Source organism: Macaca mulatta, chromosome 13 (assembly GCF_049350105.2).
Source record: "Macaca mulatta isolate MMU2019108-1 chromosome 13, T2T-MMU8v2.0, whole genome shotgun sequence".
NCBI lineage: Eukaryota > Metazoa > Chordata > Mammalia > Primates > Cercopithecidae > Macaca > Macaca mulatta.
This window is the reverse complement of record NC_133418.1, coordinates 53,763,381-53,783,419: the sequence shown is the minus strand read 5'-3', so window position 1 is coordinate 53,783,419 and position 20,039 is coordinate 53,763,381. Positions and strand designations below refer to the sequence as shown.

General features: G+C 51.5%; 2 protein-coding genes across 8 annotated transcripts in view; both read left to right on the top strand.

Annotated features, from left to right (window-relative positions):
* The window catches only part of VAX2 (ventral anterior homeobox 2), a 33,503-nt gene extending 32,707 nt beyond the window's left edge, over positions 1 to 796 (top strand). The window contains exon 3 of the mRNA XM_001100565.5: positions 128 to 796. Within this exon, the coding sequence (XP_001100565.4) occupies positions 128 to 565 (438 nt within the window). The 3' untranslated portion in view covers positions 566 to 796. The remainder of the gene's footprint in view (positions 1 to 127) is intronic.
* A 2,232-nt stretch (positions 797 to 3,028) lies between these two features.
* Positions 3,029 to 20,039, top strand: part of ATP6V1B1 (ATPase H+ transporting V1 subunit B1) — a 29,738-nt gene continuing 12,727 nt past the window's right edge. Inside the window, exons 1-3 of one of the 7 annotated variants that reach the window (XM_077959448.1) lie at positions 3,141 to 3,389; positions 10,893 to 10,948; positions 17,230 to 17,521. Coding sequence is in view for 2 of the 7 variants with exons in the window: in XM_001100824.5 (XP_001100824.1) it covers positions 3,272 to 3,389; positions 10,893 to 10,948 (174 nt within the window). In the remaining 5 variants the exon portion in view is untranslated. Of the gene's footprint in view, positions 3,575 to 10,892; positions 10,949 to 11,404; positions 11,485 to 14,630; positions 14,733 to 17,229; positions 17,522 to 20,039 lie in introns of all 7 variants that reach the window. The other 6 variants (XM_028832413.2, XM_077959449.1, XM_001100824.5 and 3 more) reach the window with 6 other exon arrangements.

The following is a 20,039-nucleotide window of genomic DNA, read 5'->3' as shown; positions in this document are numbered from 1 at the left end:
CACCCTGCCCCACCCCATCCACCACCTGCCCTACCCATGCCCTTCCTCTCCTCTCCTCCTCCTGCCTGCCCCCACTTTGCTTCGCCTGTCCCATCTCCCTCCTTGACAACCCCTCCCCCACCCCAAGGTGAAGGTCTGGTTCCAGAACCGCCGCACCAAGCAGAAGAAAGACCAGAGCAGAGACCTGGAGAAGCGGGCGTCCTCCTCAGCCTCCGAGGCCTTTGCTACCTCCAACATTCTGCGGCTGCTGGAGCAGGGCCGGCTGCTCTCTGTGCCCAGGGCCCCCAGCCTCCTGGCGCTGACCCCTAGCCTGCCAGGCCTACCTGCCAGCCACAGGGGCACCTCCTTAGGTGACCCCAGGAACTCCTCTCCACGCCTCAACCCGCTGCCCTCGGCCTCGGCTTCCCCCCCGCTGCCGCCCCCTCTGCCAGCTGTCTGCTTTTCCTCGGCCCCACTGCTGGACCTGCCTGCTGGCTACGAACTGGGTTCCTCGGCCTTCGAGCCATACAGCTGGCTAGAACGGAAAGTGGGCAGCGCCGGCAGCGGCAAGAAAACTAACACTTAAGACTCCTACCCTGTGACACTGAGTCCTGAGCACAGCACCTTCCCAGCCTCCTGTGCCCCAGCGGACTGCACTGAGCAGGCCCCGGAGAGGAGGGGCAGCAGCCTCGCACTCCTCCCCACCTGCCCCCCAGCTCAGACACTCAAGACCAAACGGCCTTGGTCCCGCAGCTTGTGTGCGTGAGTGGTGTGCGTGTGTGTGTCTCTCACTGAAATAAAAGGAAAACAATGACAAGAAGGGAAACAGCGCCCACAGCACAACTACTTACCCCTCAATCTCTTTTATCCCTCTTGTCACTGGAAGGGAAAATGGGCTTAGAGTCAGAGGGATCTCAGATGGGAGGGGGCAGAAACTGGGATTCTGGGGGTCAGGGCACTCACATGTGTGGGTCAGCAGGCACCTGACTCCCACTCAATAGAGGCCCATGGCACCAACACGAATTCTTTGGTTAAATGTTGCCCTTTACAAACTCTCTTTCAAACATAAAAAATACTTGAGAGAGGGAAACATTGTCACGTTGAAGAGGGTGAATGATGAAAGGTGAGACCAGGTCGAGAGAGAGGGAGAGAGGGCATCAAAGGTAAATGCAAGCAAGAGTCCAGGTGTTCAGAGTGGGCCTACCCATCACAGACTGCAACATGAAACCCTTTAGAATATATATACACACAGCCTGGCCAACACAGTGAAACCCCATCTCCACAAAAAATACAAAAACTAGCTGGGCGTGGTGGCAGGCACCTACAATCTCAGCCACTCAAGAGGCTGAGGCAGGAGAATCGCTTGAACGCAGGAGGCGGAGGCTGCAGTGAGCTGAAATCATGCCTCTGCACTCCAGCCTGACAACAGAGGGAGACTCTGTCTCAAAATATATATATATAATGTATATATTTTATATTGCTCAAACAATATAAAATTTTTAAAAGTTAAATTTAAGAGTCTTGCTCAAGACCCTTTTATTTAACTTTTTATTTTGTAGTAATTGTAGATTTACAGGAAGCTGCAGAGATAGGACAGAGAAGTTCCCTCCATTGGCAGGAACTCAATCGTATGAGACAGATAAGCTTCATCTTCCCTATCGTACAATATCAAAACCAGGAAATTGACATTGGTACCATGTGTGTGCATAGTGCCATGTCATTTTATAGATTCGTGGACTCACCACTGCAATCCAGATGCAGACCTGTTCCATCACCACAAAGATCTTCCTCGTGCTGCTCCTTGGTGGTCACACCCACCCCCGCCCTCCACAGGAGAGTTCTTTGAAAGGATGGGCATTACGAGACAGGAACCAGAGACCTGAAATGGGTCCTCAGGCGGGAGGATGCGGGGTCAGATTTTGACTCTGTGAACAGAAATAACAAGCACAGTCTCCTCCAGTCTGCTCTGAGAAACATAGTAGCCACTGCTTTGGTTTCAGATTGGCTGTCCTGAGTCACCTGGAGTGGGTGCTTGGGGACAGTGATCCCTAGACAAACATACTTCTGCCCTACCCTCTGCTCAGTGGTATGGTTTGGGGAGGAGCTTAGAAATGCAGAAATCCTGAGTCTAGAATGAGGCATGGGGGTGACCGGAAGACCTTGGGTTGGGCAGGTCCAGCTACCATCCAGGGTCCACCCTGCCTTGCCCAGTGGACCTGTACCACACTCCACTCACCAGGAGAAACCACAACTCTTAGTTTCATGACACAAAGAGAGTTCTTGGGAAGGAGTGGTGAGGTCTTGGGTGGAACCCAGGCCAGGCTGTGCACATAGCTTGATTTATAACTCCAGGTATTTAGTTATACGATACAGGGACCTCTATTTTACTTTCTGACCTGGACTGGAAAGGTCAGGGCAGGCCTGCTGTACAGAACTCTGGAGGTGAATGTAAGAAGATGAGACCTGGTTCTACGATCAGATGGAGAGAGACCAGCCCTCGTTCTCAAGATCTCTCAATAAAATGAGACAGACAGGCTTCAGGAGACCCAGGTCTGTGGGTGGAGACACAGGCTCAGCTTTTGGGGGCTCACAGCCCAGTGGCAGGGACAAGAGAGGCCTCTCCTAAAGGGCATGACTTAGGAAAGAGGCTAGATGTTTAGTAAATCTTGGCTGCTAGAGAATCCAGAGAAGGCTTCATGTAGGAGGCAGAACTGAGGCTGACCAGGAAATAATTCTCTACAGATGTTCAAAAAGATGACGATGGAATTGTGCGGGGAAGAAGTATCCAGGTATAGTCAGGGCAAGGAGTGCAGGGTGAGGTCAGGTTGCGAGAACAGTGAAGAGAGGGCAGCCTGCCAGAAGTTGGGTGTGGAGAGACCAGAAAGAGCTGTGCTGAGGGACGAGTGTGGGAATGTTGACAGCACCTGAAGGTCCAGGGGGAGGAACTGAATTCACACAGTTTAGGGTTGGCGGGGAGGGACCGCCTAGCACAGAAGCAGGAAAAAGCCAGCCCTCCCCTCTGCCCTTCTCCCTCCACATCCTGCAGCTCCCAGGTGACCGGTGCCCCTCCCAGACCTGCACAACTCAGTGTGAGGAAAGCTTGGGAGCCAGAGCCCGAGGCTTCCTTGTTTACTGTCAACCTAGAGGAGGAGGAGAGGGAAGGGAGGGGAGAGGGGAGGGGTGGCCGCAGGGGAAGGCTGAGCGGCTCTCTCCAGCTCCAGCTGGACCTGAGGTCTCAGAGCTGCCACCAGCAGCAGGCTCAGGCACTGGGCTCCCAGCCGGGCACTGCACCATGGCCATGGAGATAGACAGCAGGCCTGGGGGGCTCCCCAGCAGTGGCTGCAACCTAGGCGCAGCCCGAGAGCACATGCAGGCAGTCACCCGAAACTACATCACCCACCCCCGTGTCAGTGAGTAGCCCCTCCACCATGGTGGGTGAGGTCAGGGTGGGGAGCTGGGGTGGGCTGCCAGATTCCCTGGCTCTGCTTCTGGCCTCAGAAAAGGAGGAGGACCCAAGACCTGGGGAGACTTGGAGGGCTCTCTGTCCAGCAGAGTGACACCGTGGGGCCACCTGGACCAGGGGCCACCTCTGCAGGTGAGGGGTTGCAGGTCCCCAGCCCAGCCTACCCCAGAAGAGGGGCTGGGGAATAGCTGTCATCAGCCCAATCCTGCCGTAACACCCCAAGTCCAGAGACAGCTTCCAGTTGCCCTTGAGAGTGGGGTGTGCTGTGCACCTGCTCTTGTGTAAACGTGCCTGTGTGAGGAGCGTGCACCCAAGCACTCAGCGTGAGGCGGGGTGTGATTAAGTGTACTTGGAGGGGCGTGTGTGGCAGTGTAGAGTGTCAGCACTCTCAGCCTGAGGAAATAGGTGCCTTGTGTGCATCACATCAATGGGTGCATGTCATGTTCTGCTCCCGACTGGGGAGGTGCCTGTGTGCATAAGCAGGTAGGAGCATGTGTCTAGGGGGTGCTCCCACCTTCACTTGGGGTGAGGAAATGTGTGACAGCATGCTTATGCACTCAGGGCAAAGGTGTGTGTGTGTGCACTTAGGTGTGATGTATGTGTGTGCATGTGGGCTTATGGAGAGAGCACGTGTGTATGTGTTCCGGCAGGGTCATATATCTGAGTAAGGTGAGAGTGTGTACAGCTGGGATAAGAACGAGTATCCAGGTTTGAGGCATGGAAGTGTCCACAGGCGCTGGGATGTACCCTTGTCAATTTCAGAGGGGAGGCCCTACGTGTGGCTCCTGTGCCTGTCCTGCAAGGGTGGCCCAGATGTCTGGGGCAAGGTCCAGAGGACCAAAAGGAACCCCTGCATCTCCTTGTCCAAGGTCACTCTCCCTGGCCTGGTGAATTCTCAGGCCGCCCTGCTCACTGGAGTAAACCAGCGTGGCCCGCCACAGCTATGCAGAGCCAGAGGCTCACTGGAGTAAACCAGCGTGGCCGCCACAGCTATGCAGAGCCAGAGGCTCCTAACAGGGAGTGTGATGTGAGGGGAAGTGAGCCTGACAGCCACCCCACCTCCCTCCGTTCCTCTGTTACTATCCAGGCCAGGAGAGGAGGTGGCGTGAACTCAGAGGGTAGCTGAGGGGTGAAATCAGAGCAAAGGGGCCCAGGGGCGCATGGGAGGAGAGCCCTGGGGTGTGGGGCACCTCCTGAGGCCTGAGGCAGGTGCTGAGGGTGGAGCACATTCCAGCGAAGAAGAAATGGTGAGAATGGGGTGGGTCAGATTTCTCAAGGAAGGCCTGTAGGCCCTGCCCCATGGAGGTTGGGGGAGGATAGGAGGTCCAGATTCTCCCTAGACCAAAGTTAGGGTCGCCTAGGCCCAAAAATATGCAGTGACTGGGCCCCCTTGGGTCCAGAGCCCAGGCCTGGAGCCCTAAGCTAGGATGTGTGACTCTTGCCAGTCTGTTGTGATGAGCCCCACTCCCTGCAGGCCGTCCCTCCTCCCTGTGGGCACTGGGGAGCTGCTGGGTGCCGAGCGTGGTGTGTGATCTGCACCTTCATGCTCTGCTTTCCTTCTTCCTGGAATGTGCTCCCACCTCCTGATGCCCAGGGACCCTATAGATAACATCTAACCCCACACTCCTCTGGGTAGGATGGCCCAAGCCTGGAGCCACCTCCTGTCAGCTCCTTCCCACCCAGCCCCTTATTTATAGTCAACATTCCCTGGAGATTCTGACCCAGGCTGGAACCCAGGGGTGGCAGTGTCCCCCCCGCCACCCCATGTTTGCATGCCTCCCTCGATGCTGGCTGTATATGGCCTCCACCCAGGAAAATGTGTTCACACCCAACAACCCAACAGGGACCCAGAGCAAAGGTCCGTGCAGGGGAGCCCCTCTAGGCTCTGCTCGCTGCCAGCACCTTTACTTTTGCTGCCTATCGAGTGTCTTCACAGGATGCACGGGACCAGCCTCAGCTCAGCCCAGATGCCCTCCCAGCCCCAGGGGCATGCTCAGATTCCTCGGTGTGTCCCTTCATCTGCAGTGTCTCCCAATCCCCTCCCCACCCCACTTGCTTCCTCCTCAGGCTCTGAGGGTGGGAGGGGTGGGGGGGTTCTCCCTGGGGCCTGTGGACAGGCGCAGGGCTGGCAAGGGTTTGAAAATTTAGGGCTGCACCCTCAGTACACTGGAGGCAGGGTTGTTCTGTCCCTCTCCGCCTGTCTCCCCGCCAGCCTGGCCTCCTACCCTGGGTCTGTAAGCACTCCCAGACAGAACTCTGGCAGAAAAGCTGGGGAGGGGGGAGCTAAGGGCAAGGAGTCCCCAGGGCTCGCTCAGCCATGGGTGGAGATGAGTCCAGGTGACTTAAGAGGCATTGCCTTCCCTGGGCAGGTGGGCTAAAGAGGCCTGAGACTTTAAGGGTGATTTCACTGCAGTGGCTGAGAGAGGACTGGCCAGAAAGGGGGAGACACCAGAAAGGGTGGAGGAGCTAGAATTGTTCCCCAAGGACCTTGGCTCCCAGCCGGGGAGGAGGTATCCTGGAGCTTCATCTGTTTGGGCAGAAGATGTTGGGCTTGGCAGGTGGAGGTGCCCAGCAGGAGCAAAGGTCAGGAAGGACAAGCTGGCAGCCTGGTTGGAGGGATGAAGCCAGGTCAGATCCCCGCAGATCCCCCAGGAGCTTGAGTGTCAAACCACTGGCTTTGCTTCCCCGCCTCGATTTCCTCAACTGGAAGGGGAAGGAGTTACACGGAGAGAGTGCCAACAAGCAGGGTCTTGGGCTGAAGAGCCCTCAGCTTCCAGCCCCTGCCCTCCCTCCCCTAATCCCTTCAGCGGGATCGGGGAGGAGGTGCGGGACCTGCTGCCCTGGGCTTGCCCCCACCCTGGCCTCACGCATGGGCGCCTGTCTCAGCCCTCTCCCAGGACGCTGCAGGTGTGGCTGGGCCAGCGCTAATTAGTGGGCCGCGCGGAAGCCCCGCTGAGCCTTTGACAGAAAAGGCGGTAGGGAGGTGGGGGCAGAGAGGCGCTCCACCAGCCAGAAGGCCGGAGCACAACCCAAAGTGTCAGCTAGGACAATGGAGAGGGGGTGGGCCGGGCAGCTGGAGGGAGTGTCGGCAAAGTCTCTGGAAGGCCCATGGAAGGAGCGCCCCTCTGCCTGTGGCAATGCACCCGCTTCCTTCTCCAGGGTCCAGGCGAACATCCCAGGGTTGCAGAGTGGCCATAATCGCTGAGCGCTGCAGGATACCGTCCTGAACTGTGGCGCGTCCTACGAGAAACTAGCCCACTTTCTGGGCCTCGTTTTGCCACTCCATGCAAGGGACATATGGAGGTGGAGGCTGCAGTATACAAACAAAAGGACCGGCTTGCAGTCAAGGACACCTCTGTTGCTCAGCCCCCATTTTGGCTGTGTCCAAACCGAACAGCCTAGAAGAAAAGATCAGGCTGGCCTAACGGCGGAGGGGCAGAGCTCTAAGACATCTGAGGGGAGAGACATCATCCCTCTAGGGTCCCTGTCTATAGTACTGTGGGACAGCAGTCGGGAGAGGACCCAGTGGGCTGCCGTAGTCAGTCAGGGGCAAGGCCTTGAAGGATGTACATAGTCCAGTGCTGAACAGAAACAGCCGCGTAAGTGGATTATCTGCAATGAAGGGTCCAGGCTATGAAGCGATGTGTTCACGCAGAGCCAGGCCTGGAAGCTGCGAGAAGCCCAGGAAGGCAACTCACAGCTGAGGCTGATGTGCTAAGATGTTGAGCTTTGATATCTCACCCTGATCACCAGAGTGGCCTGGCCGGGGAAGGCATCTGACTCCCAGAGGGCCTGCGGCAAGTACTTTGCAGCCGCCTCTAGGCCTCTTCCAGGCCAGCCCCTCCTCCAGAGGGAAGGGCTGTGTGGATCCCCTAATCCTCTGTCCCCCATCACCACTCTGCTGCTGCCCCCACTCCCAGGTGGAGCTGCTGGATGTCAGGGTTAATGGGGATTCTACATGACAGGGGTTGTGAAGTGGGGGAGCAGCTGTGAAGGAAGGGAGGAAGTTGAAAGACTTGTCTCCGGAGGCGGTGGAATTAGAAATGATTCCCTGGACTTTTCTGGTCCTTGGGCCCCATCCCCTCCCACAGCCCCACCTCCCTATCCAGCCCACCCACCCTGCATCTTTTCATCATTGCTTTCTTCCCCCAGCGCAGCCCTTTGGCAGGTGTGGCATGCCAGATGCCAGCTCTCCCTGGGGCTTATAAAAATGAGGGTCTCTCCTGCCTGCCCTGCATTCCCCTGCTTGCACAATCCACTAGCGATCCAGACAGTCTGATCCAAACACCATGTGGGTGTGGGAGTGCTGTGGCTGTTTAGAGGTTTTTTTTTTATTGGTGGGAAGGGTAATGCCCAAGCCTCTGTTTCCTACCCTTTCTCGTTGAGGAGTCTTCCTACGCCCAACAACCCCTTAGCCCAGTGCATCCTCTTTCTCTTCTACTCTCTGCCTTTTCAGGACGTATGACTGGTGCTACGGGTGCAACCCTTTAGGCTGGACGATAGGACTCTCATTTGGTTTGGAGGCTTGGGAAGGTCAGGAGGGGACACACAACGGTTCTGATGTGGGAAGCATGGGAAGGAGCAGATGGGGTGAGTTAACATAATCCAGCCGCAAAGATTTCTTTTTCTTTCTTTCCTTCCCTCCCTTCCTTCCTTCCTTCCTTCCTTCCTTCCTTTTTCTCTCTCTCTCTCTCTTTCTTTTCTTTTCTTTCTTTCTTTCTTTCTTTCTTTCTTTCTTTCTTTCTTTCTTTCTTTCTTTCTTTCCTTCTTTCTTTCTTTCTTTTCTTTCTTGACAGGATCTTACTCTGTCACCCAAGCTGGAGTGCAGTAATAGCATGATCGGAGCTCACTGCAGCCTCAACCTCCCTGGGCTCAGGTGATCCTCCCACCTCAGCCTCCTGAGAGCTAGGACCACAGGCATGTTCCTCCGTGCCCGGCTAATTTTTTAATTTTCTGTAGAGACGGGACTTCACCATATTGCTGGTCTCAAACTCCTGGGCTCAAGCAATCCATACACCTCAGCCTCCCAAAGCACTGGGACTACAGGCGTGAGCCACTGTACCTGTCCAAATATTTCTTTAGTGTGTACCATATTCCCGGCACTACTCCACGAAGTGGGACACCGCGATGAGCACCACAGATGATGTCTTGCCCTCTTGGAGGTGACAGGTCTTACTGCACCTGAAGTGAGCCTGTGCATGCCAGCCCACTGCCCTCTTTCTGTTCCCCGAAGGCCCTGAATGAGTTCTTTCTCACCTCTGCCAGAAGTGCCCTTTCCCTAGCTCCCTGGGAGGCTCGACCCATTGACCCTGAAGGCTCAACTCAAACAGCTCTTCCCATAAGATGCTTCCTCCAAGCGCACCCAGTCTGGTCTTCCCTCCCACTCTCGTTCACCCATCCTGATCTTTCCCTTAGGAGCACCCACTGCAGTTTGTAATTATGTTATTTGCTCTGTATCCTTTTAGCCTGTAGGCACTTCATATTTTCATTTGTCACTTTCATTTGCCTCGCTTAGTACATAGAAGGCATCCATGCAGTAGATATGCTTGAAGAAAGGAAGCGGGGAGGGAAGGAAGAAAGCAGATCTCAGAGGAAAGGAGAGGGAGAAGTGGAGAGCCAGGCCAAGCCTTGAAGTCCTCTGGCACCCAAAGGTCTGACAGTGAGGAGTGTGAGTGTGAGTCTTCAGAGGAGACTGATGGGCAGCCCCAGAGGAGATCTTCCAGAGGGCAGTGTGCCCGGGCTCTGAGTATAGCATCAGAGACCACTGAAGCCAGAGTTGACAGGGCCAAGGAGAGGGTGAAAGGTGGGGAAGGAAAGCCAGTAGTGGGGGCCATGCTTGTGAGGGGAGGAGCTGGAGAAGGACTGGGACTGAGCGAGGTTTCTTTAGGACTGGAAACATCAGAGCTTCATGGGAAGAGAGGAAAGAGAGAGAGAGAGGCAAGGAGGCTCTGGTCCTTCACCCCATGGAGTCATCTCTAGAGCCTGTTTCCCAGTGCAGAGGAAGGACCCGCTATGAAGGAAGCAGGGACACCTCCTTGGTGGGAATAGGAAGGAAAAAGAGGGTGGCTCAGGTGCAGGCCAGTCAGGTCTGTAAGGTAGGTTTGAAGGCAGGGAACTGAGGGAGTTCCCCTGCTACAGCAAAGTGCAAGTTGAACTTGTCATCTCTGGCTGTCCTCGAGGCCCAGAGTTTTCCAAATGGTTCTTACACTTGGAGGATCCTTGTAAAGATCTGTGCAAGAATCATTGTGCCCAGTCGGTCTTCCTAGTTTAAGTCCTGGTGAAAAGAGCTTAGATCAAACAAAAATAAGAAGTTTGACCACAGATATCCAGATTGGGAAGGGGAGGGACTTCTGGTTTTTCTTTGGCATGTGGTGGCTTGGGGCCAGGCTTGTCCAAAGCAGGAGGGTAAGTGAGCCGAGAACCAGTGTGGTCCAGCAAGAAGCACAAGGCGGGGTCCCAGCTCCAGCTCTGCCACAGATGTGCTGTGTGGCCCTGGCCAAGGCTTCTCACACTTCTGGGCCCCATTTTCCTTGCCTGTGAAAGAGGGGTTGGGCCACTCCCCTCTGCATCCTGCCAGCCTGTGACTGACCCAGTGGCCTCACAGGCCCTATGCCCACCTTGCCAAGTGCCTTCATTTCAGGTGTCTCATCTCATTGGTGCATCACAAGAACCCCAGAGAAGGGCACTGGTATCCCAGGACTATGGGCAAGGGATTGTCCCAGGTCTCTCAGCCAGCCTCTAGCAGAACCAAAACTACGCTTGCCTCCTGCCAGTCCACAGCTTCTTCTATGGGAGTTTGGAAGTGTTTCTTGACATCTAACCCAATTCCCTGTGCAAGCTGAGCTCATTTCCCATGTGTGGGTCTCTGCAGCTGCCACATCTGCAGGCATTTCCCTCCTTCCCCTGCCTTTGCACTCCCTCCCATCCCATGCTGAGCACCCAGTGAGCCTGGGGAGTCCAGAAACCTTGTGATGAGAGCAGAAGCCCCATTTGGTTTTTCTCACTGACACCTGCACCCCCTACACACCACACACACACAGTCCTGGTGAGGGCAGAGGAGGGCACTTTTCGGCCACAGCCGGGGGCCGGGAACTTTTGGAAAATGTTTGGAGTGAGAGAGGATGGAGTGGGTGAGGTGGGGGTGGAAGCCAGAGGGGAAGCAGCCCCAGGGATGAGAGGCCTCTGTGTGATGGGGGCGGACTCTGAGGAGGCCTCTGCCCTCTGCCCGGCCCTCCCCCAGCCTCCTGCAGGTGTCCGAGCAGCGGGGGCCCTGCGGGCAGGGGCATGACCCTTACAGCAATGGTGGCTGGCCCTGTCACAGCTAATGACCCTGACGGCCCAGGCTGGGAAGGAGGTGGGGTGTGGAGAGGAAGGGAAGGCGGAGGATGCCTCTGTGTGTGTGAGCAGGTGTTTGGGGTGAGACCCCTCCTCACCCCTGCCCCTCCCCCAGCCTACAGGACTGTGTGCAGCGTGAACGGGCCTCTGGTGGTGCTGGACCGGGTCAAGGTAAGACTCTTCCGCCGCCTCCCTGGCACTAAGGCCAAATCCCAGGGCGCCTCTCCCTTGCCCTGCAGGATTTCTTTTAAATTACCCTTTCCCTCCATGGCCCCCAGGGCCTGCTCTATTCTCTCCGTCCAGGCACCCACTCCCACTCTCCTACCCTAGCTGTAACCGCAGCCATCCAAGCTTTCTCCTCCCTGCCTTTTCAGTAAAAACCATAAAAACCCATGGAGGCCCAGCCCTGGGCCTTGGGAAACTTGCTTCTACCCCTAACGAGTTGTCCTGCCTCCGTTTCCCCATCAGTGGCATGGGCGTACCTAACCTCAGAGGAAGGCTGGACCGTAGCACGGTTGCACCTAACCTCCTCGAGGGCTAGACTCTCCCCACCCGCAGCTCTCACAGGATCTTCTTTTAAGGGGAAAGAGGAGGAGGTGGCGAGTCAATGCCAACTAAAATTTCTAGGGATCTTGATGACTTCCAAAGGCCTTTGGAATATCTCAGTCTCAGCAACATGGGTGGGAAGTGAAGTGGCCCCACCAAAGGTAAGTGGGCTGTGGGCTATTTTGTAGCCCCTGGGAAACTGGCAGACACTCACAGTATCTTGAGTCCTGGGGTTGGGAATTCTTGAGCCATAAAGAGCCCTGCAAAGGTACAAGATCACTCTCTTATCCTTCCTCCACCAACCAGCCCCAATCCCTCAGCCTCCCACCCCACGACCTAGCTGAGCAAACTGGAAGTCTCAGTGCCCCTTTGAACCCTCTTGTCCCAGCCCCCACACCTGCCAGCACCCATGTCTGTAGCTCCCTCCCACCCCACTGCTACCTTTTTATGGCAATGGCCTTGGGCTCCCAGCCTGGCACCCTCCTATCCTCTTTCCATCCTCCAGCCTTTCAGACCTGATCCTTGCATCAAATTCGCCTAGGGCTCCCCAGTGCCCTCAGCTTACAGGTCTTTTCTTTTTCTTTTTCTTTTTTTTTTTTTTTTGTGAGACAGAGTCTCACTCTGTCGCCCAGGCTGGAGTGCAGTGGCGCAATCTCGGCTTACTGCAAGCTTCGCCTGCCGGGTTCACGCCATTCTCCTGCCTCAGCCTCCCCAGTAGCTGGGACTACAGGCGCCCACCACCACGCCCGGCTAATTTTTTAGATTTTTAGTAGAGACGGGGTTTCACCGTGTTAGCCAGGATGGTCTCTATCTCCTGACCTTGTGATCCGCCCGCCTCAGCCTCCCAAAGTGCTGGGATTACAGGTGTGAGCCACCACGCCCGGCCACTTACAGGTCTTTTCTATGAAGGTGGCTGCAAGCCTTTCCGCTCACGCTCATCACTCTCCCTTCCCTGTGTAAAAACTAACACCTGAAATAGTGTCTGCATGGGGCTGCCATTTGAGATCTCTGGGCACTTGCATATCATTTTTTAAAAATGTGATCAGTAATGTATGTTTATTAACAAATTAAATAACGAGATCTCGCCACCAGTTTCACTGCTATAATTTTAAAGTAGTGATGAGCACAAATAGGATTTTGAGATCTCTGCAACAACTGTAACTGGTATGAAAATATCTGTGATTTCTGATGGTGACAAAGTCACAGGTACTGTGGAACTGCTAATTCTACTGTGGTTTGTTGCTTACATTCAGAACTAGAGGAAACACTAAATTTCTGTAAACATTAATGAATGTAAAAATATAACTTTCCCATCCAAGATCACAGAACCCCTGAGTTCTCTCTGTAGACTCTGAGACAGGTTCCAGGCAAAGAACTCTTCTCACAATTAGTTGGACAAGAGGACAGAGTATGTGGAAAGGAACGACAAAGATTGCAGGCTTGTGTCTGGGTATTTTATTATAGACACACAATAATTGTACATATTCCTGGGGTACACAGTGATGTTTTGATTTATATAATGCATAGTAATCAGGTCAGGGCAATTAGCATATCCATCATCTCCAGCATTCTTTCTTTGTGTTGGGAATATTAGTATCCGCTTTCTGGCTATTTGAAGACATATGTATATATATTTGTTAACTAGAGTCATGGACAGTCATCCTATTGTGGTATAGAACACTAGAACTTATTGCTCCTGGCTAGCTGTAATTTTGTGCACAGATTTTTCCCTCTGCCTCCTATCCTACCCTTCCCCCTGTTCCCTCCCTCTGACTCATCCCCAGGGTTGAGAGGTCACCTTCTCCTGGATGCCTCTCCCTCTTTTCTACTTTTTGTGGTTTTATTAGTGGCATCCATTGAGGCATTTGGTCAAGATCTGGCCACATATCTCCTCCCTGCCCTTCCCCACACACACCGTGCCCTGCTATTGGCCATGAACTGTGTTTTGTTCGTCTTTAGCTCCAGAAGCCCAACACAGCATTTTTACTGAACACGTAGGCTATAGTAGGTGCTCAGTATGTTTGCTCAAAGGAAAGGTGAGTACATTAATGAGATAAATGAATGAATAAATGTTAGCATGACTAGCTATGGACCTGTCAAAACCTGAGCCAGCAATATTAAAGAAATCAGACCCATTCGTTGCTAGCAAACAGATTCTGAGTTCATAGGGACATTACCATTTGACCCCCCAGTGTAAGGGATGCCCCAGGAGGAAGTGTGGCTGAGTAGTTGAGTGTAGCACACTGGGTTTGGATTTTAATCCCAGCTCCATCCCACTCTTTTCTACTAGCTACCTGCCAACCCCAGATCAACAGCATCAGTACCACCCAGGAACTTGTCAGAAATACAAATTCTTGGGCTCCACCTCAGACCGGCAGAATCAGAAACTCTGGGGGCAGGGCCCAGAAGTCTGTCCTCACAAGCCTTCCAGATGAACTGATGCTTAGAGAACCATCGATCTAGCATTGCAAGTCCCAGTTTCCTCATCTATTAAATAATAATAGGGTTATTGTGAGGGTCACATCAGACAAATGTAGCATTATTCTCCCTTGAGAATAGCCAGCAGTATTTCTGCCTGGAATGCAGAAATGCTAATAAGCCTGATTAAACAGTTGGTGCCACCTCCTGCCCCTCTCCACCTCCACCACACTCTCCACCACACCTGCCATTCCCCATGGGACCCAGGGTGGCATGGAGTCGGAACCTATACAGGTGTTCACCTTCTCCACTGTAAAATGAGGCCGACCTAGGAAACCAGAACTAGGTCCCCAGATCTGTGGTTCTGTGACTATCGTTTGCATCTGTAGCTTTGGCAGAGAAAATAATTGGGTGGTGGAGGCACCTCTCCGCATTCCTCTCCTCTGCCCCTACCCGTTTCCCTCTTCCAGGATTTAGCAAATGCTACAGCGTTTCTACAGCGCCACCTTCTGCCCACATTGAATCACACAGGCAATTACTCTTCCTGCTTCCGTCCTCAAATGTAAGAACATTTGAGAGAAGAATTTTGTGTAGATCAGAGGTTCTTAGTTTAGGGAATTAGGCCCTTGAAATTGTGTGCAAACCTCTGAAGGTATGCATGAATGTGCCTGTGCATTTTTCTGGGAGGAGTTTCTACAGTTTCATCTGATTTTCCAGATGTTTGTGACCCAGAAAAGGCTAACTGATTTGCAGAAGTTGAACAAGCATCAGAATATCGGGGGTGCAGGGAGCTTGTTAACGGGCAGATTGCTGGGCCCCACCCTAGAGCTCTGATGCAGCATGTCTGGCGTAGGAGGCCCAAGAATGTACATTTCTATCAAATTCCTAGGTGATGCTGCTGGTATGGGGACCACACGGAGAACCTCTGTTCTAGAGAATTTTCTGACTCCTGTATTCTGTGATTCAAATTGCTCCCTGTTTGAGAATTGGAGTAAGTACTCACCTTAACCACCAGACTCGACCCCCAATGTCTGTGGCTGCTTTCAAAAGAGTCTGCATCAGCTCTGAAGACAATTTCCAAAGAGGAGCTCCCGCACTGCCCTGGCCATTGTAAGCAGGAGGGACCTTAGAGGCAGCATTCCTGTGCACAAATCCCGACAGGCTTGCTAAGAACTTTCAGTCCTCTGTGTGTACGCAGCAGCTCCCCGGTGCCTGGCCACTTGCTGGTTGAGAGCTCAGGTGAATCTCCAGCACAGGGTTCCATTGCACTGCATCATGCCCTCTTCCTGCAGCCCTCTTAGTAACCCACAGTGAGAGTCGATGGGATCAGGCCTGCTCAGTATGTGGTTGGGAAATAGGGCCCCTTAAGATACAAGCTCCTGGACTCGCTATCCCCCAATGGAATTCTCCCTGGCACCCACTGCCCTAACTGGTCATGAGATGCCACCACCAACAATAACAACGACGAAGAGCCAGCACACACTTAGAGCCTGGGGCTCTTCCTAAAGTTTCCAGACACTACACCCTCCATGCCTGGGTGTGAAAACCTGATGGCCCTTCCCCAGATCTGACCATAATTTTTGCTATTTAAAGTTCATTTTCTCTGATTTTATCCTTCAGGGACACAGAACACACCCCTCTCCTCTCCACCCTCCCTCCCTCCCTCACCCACATAAGCCCACATGAAAATCATCACTATTTATTTATTTATCTATTTATTGAGACGGAGTCTTGCTCTGTCGCCAGGCTGGAGTGCTGTGGCACGACCTCGGCTCACTGCAACCTTCGCCTCCCGGGTTCAAGCGATTTTCCTGCCTCAGCCTCCCGAGTAGCTGGGATTACAGAAAATGATCACTTTTAATCACTCCGCCTGATTTCTTTGAGGCACACTCTGGCCTGTGCTCTGTACAGCAACTTTTCCCCTGAGGTTAAAAACAGCCCTCCGTCACCTCCAGGGAGGTAATAAACAATGAGGCAAGGCCCGTTTGGTATCGAAACACAGGTTATCAGAGTGGGAGACGAGCCGGGACGTGTGTTCCACGCGTTTCCCAGGCACTCGCTGTCCGTGCTCCTGGGCTCCCTCTTGTGGTTGAGAACCCAAGACGCCGGGGTTTTAGCACCTCCTCCCACCTCGGAGCCTTCCTCCTGGGCCGGCCTCCTGCTAAGGCCCCCACTCCGCAAGGCTGAGGGGTGGTTTGGGGAACCACAGGTCACCTTCCTGGCATCCTCTTCACAGGACAAGGAGGGACCTAAGCTAGAGCTTCCTTCCGTGTGACTGTCAGAGCTGCAAACCTAGTCTCAAGTTCGACCAGCAAGGGTTCCTGGCGTAGTGGCCCCTACCCTGGTCACACCTTGCTGGGGAACTGGGCCCTTCGCTCCTCCCCCCAAGCCCTTAAGGTCACTAGTTTGTGGCCAGGAGGTGATAAAACGATAGTAATGATGATGATAATCACCAGCACCGTGCTGATAAGGCAAGTCCTCTATCTCTGATCTTTTTCATAACTACTTTGGCTATTCTCAGACATTTATGTGAACTTCAAAATCATTTTATTAAATTTTAAAATAAACGATAATCCATTAGGGTTGGATTACATTTATATACTTTTTAAAAGGATTCATGGTTTTTTTTTTTTTTTTTTTTTTTTTTTGAGACGGAGTCTCGCTCTGTCGCCCAGGCTGGAGTGCAGTGGCCGGATCTCAGCTCACTGCAAGCTCCGCCCCCCAGGTTCACGCCATTCTCCTGCCTCAGCCTCCCGAGTAGCTGGGACTATAGGCGCCCGCCACCTCTCCCGGCTGGTTTTTTTGTATTTTTTAGTAGAGACGGGGTTTCACCGTGTTAGCCAGGATGGTCTCGATCTCCTGACCTCGTGATCCGCCCGTCTCGGCCTCCCAAAGTGTTGGGATTACAGGCGTGAGCCACCGCGCCCGGCAGGATTCATGTTTTTATGCTAGTAAGTCATTCTGTCTTGGAAGACAATAATGTTCTTCATTGTTTAGGACTTGTTTAATGTTATTCCATAATATTTTTTTCTTGTATCTTTCTTGTTTATTTATAGCTATTTTATGAGTTTTGGCCCTATTGCGGATGGGATAGTCTTCTCCATTGCTTCTTCTAACTGGTTACTACTAAAATAGAAAAAAAAAGGGGGGGGATGATTTTTATATATTTGTCTTATAAACAGCCAAATTATCTTATTCATTCTAAAACTTTTTTCTAAACCAGAGCCTCTTGAGTTTTTCTAAAGTATAATATAATCTGCAAATAAAGGGAATTATGTCTCTTTTTCCATCAGCATACTTTTACTTTACTTTTTATTTTGAGACAATTTCAATTTTATAAAAATTTTCAAAAATAAAAATAGTAGTAGGAACATCCATGTCACCAACTGTTAACATACTATCTCACTTGCTCTATCATTTGCTCTCCATGTGTGGCTGTGTGTGCATCATTTTTTCCTGACACTTTTTTTTTTTTTTTTTTGACACAGAGTTTCACTCTTGTTGCCAAGGCTGGAGTACAGTGGCAAAATCTTGGCTCACTGCAACCTCCACCGGCCGTTCAAGCGATTCTCCTGCCTCAGCCTCCCGAGTAGCTGAGATTACAGGTGCCCTCTACCACGCCCGGCTAAGTTTTGTATTTTTAGTAGAAACAGGGTTTCACCATTTTGACCAGACTGGTCTTGAGCTTCTGACCTCAGGTGATTCACCCGCCTCAGCCTCCCAGAGTGCAGGGATTACAGGCATGAGCCACCACACCTGGACTTCCTGAATCTTTTGAGGGTATGTTAAGCTCAAGTACTTCAGTGTGTATTTCCTAAGAATTAAGATATTCTTTTATATACCCACAGTAGAGCTATCAACTTCTGAAATTTATACTGATACAATACTTTAATCTACCATCCATATTCCAATTCCCAGGTAAGCTGATAAATTGGAATATAGCATTTTTTTTCTTCACTCCAGTATAGGATCTAGTCTAAGGTCAGGTATTGCATTTGTCATGTCTGTCTAGCTTCCTATCATCTGGAACATTTTCCCACAGCCTTTGTTTGACATTTTGAAGAATACAGTCACCTCCCACCACCATCTTTAAAAAAGTAGAACATTCGGCCAGTTGTGATGGCTCACGCCTGTAATCCCAGCACTTTAGGAGGCTGAGGCAGGCAGATCACCTGTGGTTAGGGGTTCGAGACCAGCCTGACCAACATGGAGAAACCCCATCTCTACTAAAAATACAAAAAAATTGCTGGGCATGGTGGCGCATGCCTGTAATCCCAGCTACTCAGGAGGCTGAGGTAGGAGAATCATTTGAACCCAGGAGGCAGAGGGGTTGCAGTGAGCCGAGATCGCGCCATTGTACTCCAGCCTGGGCAACAACAGCGAAACTCTGTTTCAAAGAAAAAAAAAAAAAGGACATTTTCTGTTTATGTTTAATTTTCTCCTTTCTTTTTCTGGTCTTACTGTATAAACAAAAACTTCCAAAACAATGTTAGGTAACAATTGTGATATAGGTATCTGTGTCTGTTACTGATTTTTATTGGAAATAAAAGTAACTTTCACATTTTACCATGTACAAGGATGCTGATGTTGGTTTTGGTCAATAGTTTAGTGTTCAAGTAGTTGCTTTCCATTCCTGTTTTATATAGAATTGTATTAGAAACAGATGCTTGGCCAGGCACAGTAGCTCACCCCTATAATCCCAGCACTTTGGAGACCAAGGCTGGCAGATCACCTGAGGTCAGGAGTTCGAGACCAGCCTGGCCAAGATGGTGAAACCCCCGTCTCTACCGAAAATACAAAAAATCAGCCAGGCGTGGTGGTGTGCGCCTGTAATCCTAGCTACCTGAGAGGCTGAGGAAGGAGAATTGCTTGAACCCGGGAGGCAGAGGTTGCAGTGAGCCGAGATCTCACCATTGCACTCCACCCTGGGGGACAGAGTAAGATTCTGTCTCAAAACCAACAAACAAGCGAAACAGATGCTGAATTTTATTAAAAGCCTTTCGGCTTCTATTTACATAATCTTGTAGGATTTGTTTTTAATCTATGTTGACGAACTCTCTATTATTATAATTTTTGTTATCAAATGTTGACAAATTCCGTAATGTTGATTGCTCTAGTCTTGCATTCTTGGATTAAATCCTACTTGGTCATACATGTTTATTTAATACACTGCTTGATTAGACTAATAATTTATTTCTGCATCTATGTTAATAAGAGAAATTGATCTATAGTTTTCCTTTTGGTACTATCTTTAATGTATTTGGGAGTTAGGGGGGCTTTCTATTTGGTAGTTGTTTCCTTCTAATTGTTACTCATTTTATTTTATTAGTTTAACTAGTTCCTCCAGTACAAGGCTGAATAGAATGAAAATAGCAGAGATTCTCGCTTTGCTCCTAATTTTAAAGGGAATGCTTTATGCATCATATCATTGAATATCATATTTTCTGTAGGGTTTGTTTGTTTTTTGTCGAGACAGGGTCTTGCTGTGTCACCCAGTGCAGTGGTGCGATCTCAGCTCACTGCAACCTCCGCCTCCCAGGTTCAAGCGATTCTCCTGCCTAAACTTTCCCAATAGCTGGGATTACAGGCATGCGCTACCACACCTGGCTAATTTTGTATTTTTAGTAGAGATGAGGTTTCACCACGTTGGCCAGGCTGGTCTCAAACTCCTGACCTCAAATGATTCGCCCACCTCAGTCTCCCAAACTGCTGGGATTGCAGGCATGAGCCAATGCACCCAGCCTATTTAGGGTTTTTTGAGGATATTCTTTTTGGGGTTAAGAAATTTTCCTTTTATTTCCTGTTTTCAAAGAGTACTTTTGTTCTTTTTGGTTTTGGTTTTAATCATGGATGGGTTGGGTTTTTTTTTGGTTTTTTTTTTTTGAGACGGAGTCTCGCTCTGTCCCCCTGGCTGGAGTGCAGTGGTGCGATCTCGGCTCACTGCAAGCTCCGCCTCCCGGGATCATGCCATTCTCCTGCCTCAGCCTTCTGAGTAGCTGGGACTACAGGCGCCCGCCACCGCGCCCGGCTAATTTTTTTGTATTTTTAGTAGAGACGGGGTTTCACCGTGTTAGCCAGGATGGTCTCCATCTCCTGACCTTGTGATCCGCCCGCCTCGGCCTCCCAAAGTGCTGAGATTACAGGTGTGAGCCACCGCGCCCGGCTGGATGGGTTTTTTTAAAAAAACTTTTTTCAAAATGTTTTTAGATGTTCATAGTTTTTAATCTTTTAATTTGTTAATAAGGTGAATTATATGAATAGATATTCTCATACTAGACCAGACTAACATTCCTAAAAT